At 34.6% G+C, this 7,945-nt stretch overlaps 1 protein-coding gene across 2 annotated transcripts in view; it reads right to left on the reverse strand.

Moving 5' to 3' along the window:
* Nucleotides 1–7,945, reverse strand: part of DIAPH2 (diaphanous related formin 2) — a 1,070,037-nt gene that overhangs the window by 992,216 nt on the left and 69,876 nt on the right. For both annotated transcript variants that reach the window (XM_040630182.1, XM_040630183.1), the window contains exon 4: nt 865–969. In XM_040630182.1, the coding sequence (XP_040486116.1) occupies nt 865–969 (105 nt within the window). The remainder of the gene's footprint in view (nt 1–864; nt 970–7,945) is intronic.

A 7,945-nucleotide genomic window follows, 5' to 3' on the forward strand; every position in this document is an offset into this window, starting at 1 on the left:
ATATATATATATATATATATATATGGTATACGTATGTGTGTCTACACACACAGTATATATACACATACATAGTGATTTTATGAAGTCTAGTTGTATAAAGCTTTTTCCTTTTAGAAATGTAAAAGATACATTTCACCATTTCACAAATATATTTTTTTCTTCCAAAAAGAAATAAAACCTGAAGTCTATTTTTGGAAGCACCTTAGGAAATAAACAAAGCCATATATCCCATTAAAACACTAAAGTTTTTCCTGCTGAAAACAAGTCTCTCCACAGAATTCTACTTTCAAGTCTTTTGAAACTCACACAGATTTCATCAAAGCTCCTTCCTATTAAGTACCCTTTCTTATATTAAATTAAGCTGTACAATAATAATTATGAGGTAGTTTGTATAGTTAGCATCACATAAAACAATGAAAAATAACTAAAACAGCATATTAAAAATATTGCTAAAATTTCATGCAAGGAGAAACCTGATATAAAGCTTTAATGGAAACGAAACTTGTGACTAGCCTATGTTTGTGTCTTTTCCCTCAAAATTCAAAATTTTCATCTAACAAACAGTGTATTTAGTGGAATACCTACAAATTGCTGTCAATTTTTAGGACGTACACAAAACCACTGCCCCAAACTCAATGGGTTAACTCAGAGCCTTCTATCCTTAGTCTGTATCGTTTAAAATAATGGAAGTCTAATTATAAGCAGTTTTTAAATACATACTAAGTGTGTAAAAATACACATAGAAATTTTTTCTGAATAGGCTGAGTACACTGAGGCAAGAACTTGAAGATCACAGGTTTGCTTATTTTTGAGCAGATAATGCTGAACTCATTATGGCAGTGCTGGGAAAGTGTCACTACTTACAGATTTGGCAGTGGCAGAAATATACTGGACAACCATCTCACGCTTGGTGGTAAAATCCTTGTTTCGTAAAGGAGCTTTACGTTCTTCATTAAGGTTCATGTCCTCCTGTTAGAAAGAACATCTATTGTGAGCATTTAAAAATTTCTGCTTGAGTTTCAAAAGTGATTAATAAATATTAATATTCTCTTTTAAAATAGTAAGTCATGCCGTGACTAACAACAATGATCACTTTGGTGGATCCTTCACTATTATTTTTCACCCCAGATACCATAACATAGTATAAATTTTACCATATATTCATGGTTCATATCTCTACCTGGTCAACTAACAAGCAGAAAGAAAAAATATTTTTAAACTATTCCACAGAATAAATTGGCAGTTTTGTAGCATACATCAGATAACCTTAGCGCGGATATTAATTTACCCTGATAGCAAAAATAAATAAACACTTTACTATTTGGCATATTCTCCCTTAGGATCACCATTATCAAGAAGAACAAATATGATTTTTAAACTCACAGGAAATATATATCTGTAATATGTCACTGAAGAAAAATTCTTGAGAAGTTGCTGGATTTGGAAAGCAAAAAAAAAAAAAATCAGAAATATAATCAGCAGTGTTGGGATGACAAAAATTACTCATTGGAGGAAAAAATATTCAGTTACAAGAATACATTGTTTTGAGGTTCAATAAGCTTTAATTTGGCTGGGAATCTTCCTTTATTATGTGATACACACATATATAATATTTTCATTAGACAAATTATTTTTCTTCATTTGTAAACTCATATTAGCCCTTACAACATATTAAGACACTCATGAGAGGTCACAAAATCAAGTTGTAAATAACTATGATTCAAAAAGCAACATCAGGAGCACCTGGGTGGCTCAGTCATTGAGCATCCAACTCTTGATTTCAGCTCAGGTCATGATCTCAGGGTCATGAGATCAAGCCCTGCAGCAGGCTCTGCGCTCAGCAGGGAGTCCACTTGAGATTCTCTCTCCCTCTGTCCTACCCCCACTCACACTCTCTCTTTTTCAAATAAATCGTTAAAAAAAAGGCAACATCAAATGAAAAGACAATTTACAGAATGGGTGAAAATGTTTCCAAATCATGTCTTATAAGGACTTGTATCCAGAATATATAAATAACTCTCACAAATCAACAATAAAAAGACAACCCAAATACAAATGGGCAAAGGATTTGAATAGATATTTCTCTAAAGATTATATATAAATGGCTGGTAAGCACATGATGTTTTACATCATTATTCATTAGAGAAATGCAAATCAAAACCACAATGAGATACCACCTCACTCCCACTAGGATGGCTAGGATACAAAAAAATGATAATAACAAATGTTGGTGAAGATATGGAGAAACTGGAACCCTCAAACATTGCTGGTGAGAATGTGAAATGATCCAGCCACTCTGGAAAACAGTCTAGCAGTTCCTCAAAAAGTTAACACATAAAGTTGCCACATGACCCAGCTTATACTCAAAAATAATGAAGACACATGAGCACACAATAATTTGTACATGAACATTCATAGCAGTAGCATCAAAGACTGGAAACAATCCAAATGTCCATCAGTGATGAATGGATAAACAAATGTGATATGTCCAGACAATGGAATATTCGTTCATAAAGAAGAATGAAGTCCTAATAAATACTATAGCATGAATGAAACTTGAAATCACATTATGCTAAGTGAAAGAAACCAGTCACAAAAGACCACATGTTGTATGACTCCATTTATACTAAATGCCCAGAACTGGAAATCTATAAAGACAGAAAATAGATTAGTGGTTGCCAACAGCAGGAGAGGGGGAATGGGAGGACTGCAGTGTGACTGCTGATAAGTATGGTGTTTTTCTGGAGTGATAAAAATGTTCTGAAGTTGACTGTTGAGATAGTTTCATAACTCTTAGAATACACTAAAAAAAACACATAAGTGTATATTTTGACAGTGAATTTTATATGAGTTGTATTTCAATTTTTTAAAAACCACTATTTTTATCCTTTTATTGTCTTAATAATTCTGGCCATTACTCTTTTTTTAATCAAGGAAAGTAATGAGAGGGGCGCCTGGGTGGCACAGCGGTTAAGCGTCTGCCTTCAGCTCAGGGCGTGATCCCAGCGTTCTGGGATCGAGTCCCACATCAGGCTCCTCCGCTATGAGCCTGCTTCTTCCTCTCCCACTCCCCCTGCTTGTGTTCCCTCTCTCACTGGCTGTCTCTATCTCTGTCAAATAAATAAATAAAATCTTTAAAAAAAAAAAAAAAAGGAAAGTAATGAGAAAAAACAAAATCAACATTATTTTAAAGACTCATATGTAAGAATGTGAGGGGGGAGAAAAGGATCCATGAAAAGAAATCAAGCTGCATCATCTATAGAATACTAACTTCAAAGACAGCAAGAATCTCTTGATCTGTATTTGCATGCATTGCAGTGACTCCTATGCTTTGTTCACAGTCAATAGCTATAAATTGTTTATATATACAAAGGATCCTCCTTACCACCTCCGTCACTGTCTCTACCCCTATCTTTCCTATTTTATTTCCTTATTTCTCATTTGAGTATCAGCCTTCTGACTTGAAGACAGAAGACACCTTTTCTCCTCTCTCTCTCATTGGCTAGATCTAGCATTGTTGAGTCAAAGCAGAATCAGAGACACAGGCTGGATAGCACTTTTAATGTAGTCCACAGATGCTCATCTATGCTCAGAGTTGATTTCAACTAACAGAAAACCTACCACCTCACAGGCAGACAGGCAGCCCATCCCATATTAGGGAAGTTTAATTTTTCCCAAGTCTTACCTTGGAAGACTAAATGTGCAACAAAATATAGCGAGTTAAAATGGCAGGACTGTGTCATTAATTTTTCTTCTCTACTTTCTAAATATGGAATCATTTATTTACCGGACATGTACCATGCACCAAGGACTATGCTAGGCTGGCAAGGGGAGTGCAAATTGAAAGAAAGCTTGTACCCACAAGTTAAATGAATTTTTTATGAAGCACTTAGAACAATGCCTGATAATAAATGCTATATTTGTTAAATAAATAAAAATAAATAATTCATGGTCTAGTAGGGAAAACATATATGCAACCAATTGTAACAGAGGCATGTATATGACACTTTGGGAACACAGAGGATGGATGGAAAGATCAAAGAAGTCTTTACCAGGATTTGGGTCTTAAAGGCTGAGAAAAATCTTAGTGAAGTCAAGGAGACTAGCAAGGAAACCACTGTGTCTTCTGTCATATTTGGCTGCTCAACAGCATTTAAATATGCTCTCTACATTTTAATACATCCTCACAGTGTCAGTCCCACCTAACGAAGGAAGAATCCATAAAAACTGCATTTGTCAGACTCCCTTATAACTAGAGTACAGATATGTGGCTTAGTTTCCACCAACGAAATGCATTTATAGGATGTGCAGATTCAGAAATGAACTATGTAAAGAAGCAGGCCACAAGTAAGCAATCCATTCTGCTGGCATGGGTGGCAACACAGGAGATATGGTTATGGAACTAATGGCAGCAGCTGCGTGTTTTTCATCACGACAGTTTGACCAAGTGGTTCTGGGACGGCAACAGCTCCTACATTGGATCAAATTTAAGTTGTGTGGTTCTGGAAGTTATTCCTATAATATTGTCTGAAGCCTGCTTCTGCAACCCTCCTGATTCAAGAGCTACCTACTGTCTCTAAATAATAGTTATATATAGCCAGAACAGATTCTCTTATGTCCAATAATTTGGGCTACTGAAGCAATTCAAGTGACTAGTGATAAGAGTGTGAACTAAGAGAGATGGTAGTCAGACTAGGCAGAGATTAATAAACTCGAGAACCATATAAATGTTATTTGAAGGCACCATTCTCTCCTTCAGGCTAAAGTATACCTACCTGCTTCAACTTATTTCCATTTGACATGGCTTAGTGTCCATATTTATTTTTCTCAAATACTCTATGGTTTGATAAATGCAAGGAAGGAAAGGACTACCACCTCCATCATCTTGAAATACTTTACCTCTATTAATTCAGCCTCTGATTTTATGACCGCTCATCATTCTGCTGACTCACAGTGTTTGTTTTCATCAAAACCGCTAAGCACTGCTCACATATGCTAGCCTAGGTTTCTACAGCCTCAAAATATTCTGGTTAAATTATAGTCTCCCACAAATGGATCTGCATCCCCCAAGTAGAATCAACTCGGAAATGCTAACAAGATTGAGTGTCTGTATCTGTACCCCTCACAGCCAGGCCTAAGAGTGCGGTACTGCCACCTGTGGCAGTCTCCTTCCAGTGATATTTCTACATTGTAATGAGCCTCCATTCAATTTTTAATGACATATACTGCTAAGATCAAGCCATCAGAGTAGAATCATGGAGGTAGGCAGAATAAGCATATGATTATAAACCTCAAAAGAATGCTGTCAGGTTTAAGGGTGATCATGCACATTAAGCCTGCTGTATATTAACTAGCCTTCAAAGAATGCTTTATTTTAATAATGCAAGGTTGTTTGTAGTTTTCCTACATACACTATGCTATTACACGTTTCCATTAGTTTGTTCACGATGCAGTTCTCTCTGCCTAGAATGCTGTCATCTTCACCACCCTCTCCCTCTAATAATCCTCACCCCATCTCATTCCACCACCCCACCCAAATCCTTATCTGGTCAACTCTTAATCCTTCCAATTTATCTTCAAAGTTCCCCCTGAAACATCTTATTTAGAAATTACTATCTACATTCTATTCTTCCATATTAATTCCTATATTGTAGCACTTAAACTAAAATTATCTGATAAATCCATCTCCCCTAAACTCTAAGCTAACTTGAAGGCAGAAACTGGGTCTTTTTATTTTTTATCTTTGCACTTCCAGCAAAAACCATAATTCCTGGAATGACTAAGCATTTAATAAATATTTGTTGAACCAATGTGATATTTAGGACTTTTTCTCTAAATATTTTAATTTGCTTTATAGCTACTGACATTTTTTTATGCCTATAAATTTGCCACATAGGCTGACTGAGAATAGGTACCATTTATATTAACAGAAGAGACCACAATGACTCATTTTATTCTTGTAGAAATAAGATGCACACTACATCAAAAACTAAGGTTGTACTGTATGGTGACTAGCATAAAATTTTTTTTTTAATTTTTTAAAAATTTAAAAATTTAAAAAAATAGGATGCATACTGCTAACTATGCAGCTAATATTTCCAAATCATTAACTCCAACCTTATAATACAATCATTAAACTAAACAGAGCAATACTCATAATTCTATGACATAACTGAATATGAAACTCTTCTAAACTCGCTAGTTCTTACACTACTCAAAACACAAAAGCAAGCTTTCAGTACAACAGTTAGAACTTCTACAATACATGAGAATACAGCATTTTGTAGTTTCAAAAAATGTTGTTTTAAGTCTAAATAATTGACCACTTTTATTTTTAAAGCCATATTTGTAAACATGAAACCATTCTTTTCTCCTTCCATACAAGCCATAGCAATGTTCCCATTACAGATAAATTCACTTCTTCAGCAAATAAACATCATATTCTTAAAGTTATTACTGAGGAGCCATGTGAGAACCGAGTCAAATGAGGCTAAAAGTTGAACCACCTGCCTATTCATTATCATATTCATGCATCCATTCTCACTCTCTCACTCTCCTTTTCCCTCTCTCCCCTCATAAATTTTTAAATGGTGACAGTATAATTTTGAAAACTTTCTCCTTATATTCCAACATCATTTTTTCTTTTAACTCTTCCACTATTTTTTCTATTTTGCATTACGAGAAGTAAATGTCAACCTTTTATATTTTACATTTCTTCTTCCCTATAAGAGAGAATACTTGTTCCTTCTTTCTATAAATTTGTTATAAATTTCTATGTATGCCCTACAAACTGTTTCTGTTTCTGCAACATGTCTTGATCCCAGTTTAAGGCTGTATTTCCCACTTGCTCTTTTAAAATCTGAACTTGACTTCACCATCAAATGCTTGCCTTCTTCCTTCTGCTTCTCAGTACTAACTATTCAAATATTCTTTAACTTCCATGTTGAGGGGAACGGTACCCCTGAATGGAATGAACCAATGATACGCTAGTACCTAAAAAAATATGCCCAAGCATGAATAATGATTATAGTTTTGATTTTATAGCATTCGTTTAATCTTTTCTAAATATACATTTCATAATTCCTCTAGCTTCTGTGAACTAGAAAGGATAAAACATTTCTAAAACTCTAATGAAATTACCAAGAATTTGCTCCATAATTAAATACTTGGCCAATTCTACCTGGCATTAAATAACTACCTCATGTTTTCAAAAGATCCAGTTAACTTTACCTATATAGACTGCAGTCATATAACATATAAAAGCTTAGATGGAAAACAAAGTTAAAGGAAAAAAACTGTCTAAATACATTATCTCTGCAAATAGTATAAAGCCAAAAGCAAGAAAAAAGCATGATATTGAATGAATGTTACTGAGTATGGCACAAAAACTCTTCATCTATTTCTGCTTTCAGGTCTTATTGGAGGTATGTAACTTCTAATACCTAAATATATTACTTTATCATCAGGCGGGTAAATTCAGAGCTTTTTCAATTTTCTCAGCAATAATTAAAATCATGTGATACATAATCCAGCACTTCAGTGAAGTTTTCTAAACTTAATGACATATGTTTAGAAGCTTCTTTTGAACTTTTCCTTTCATTAATAGCAAAAGACAAAGGTCCAGTGACATTGGGGAAACTCTTGGTAGAAGCTGCTGAAATACATGCTAAACAACATGGCATTAAACTAAAACACATTCATTCCTTTGTCAGCAAATACTGTCAGAAGACCCATAGAAATGATTGTTTAAGATTTACTAAAACAAGTAGAAAAATAACTCAGCATGGGAGATTTATCACAAAGTTGAATGAAAACAGTTTTTCTAAACAACTCAGCTTATATATTTTTTTTTAAGATTTTATTTATTTATTTGACAGAGATAGAGACAGCCAGCGAGAGAGGGAACACAAGCAGGGGGAGTGGGAGAGGAAGAAGCAGGCTCATA

The sequence above is a fragment of the Ursus maritimus genome, assembly GCF_017311325.1.
Source record: "Ursus maritimus isolate PB19 chromosome X unlocalized genomic scaffold, ASM1731132v1 scaffold_X1, whole genome shotgun sequence".
Lineage (NCBI taxonomy): Eukaryota > Metazoa > Chordata > Mammalia > Carnivora > Ursidae > Ursus > Ursus maritimus.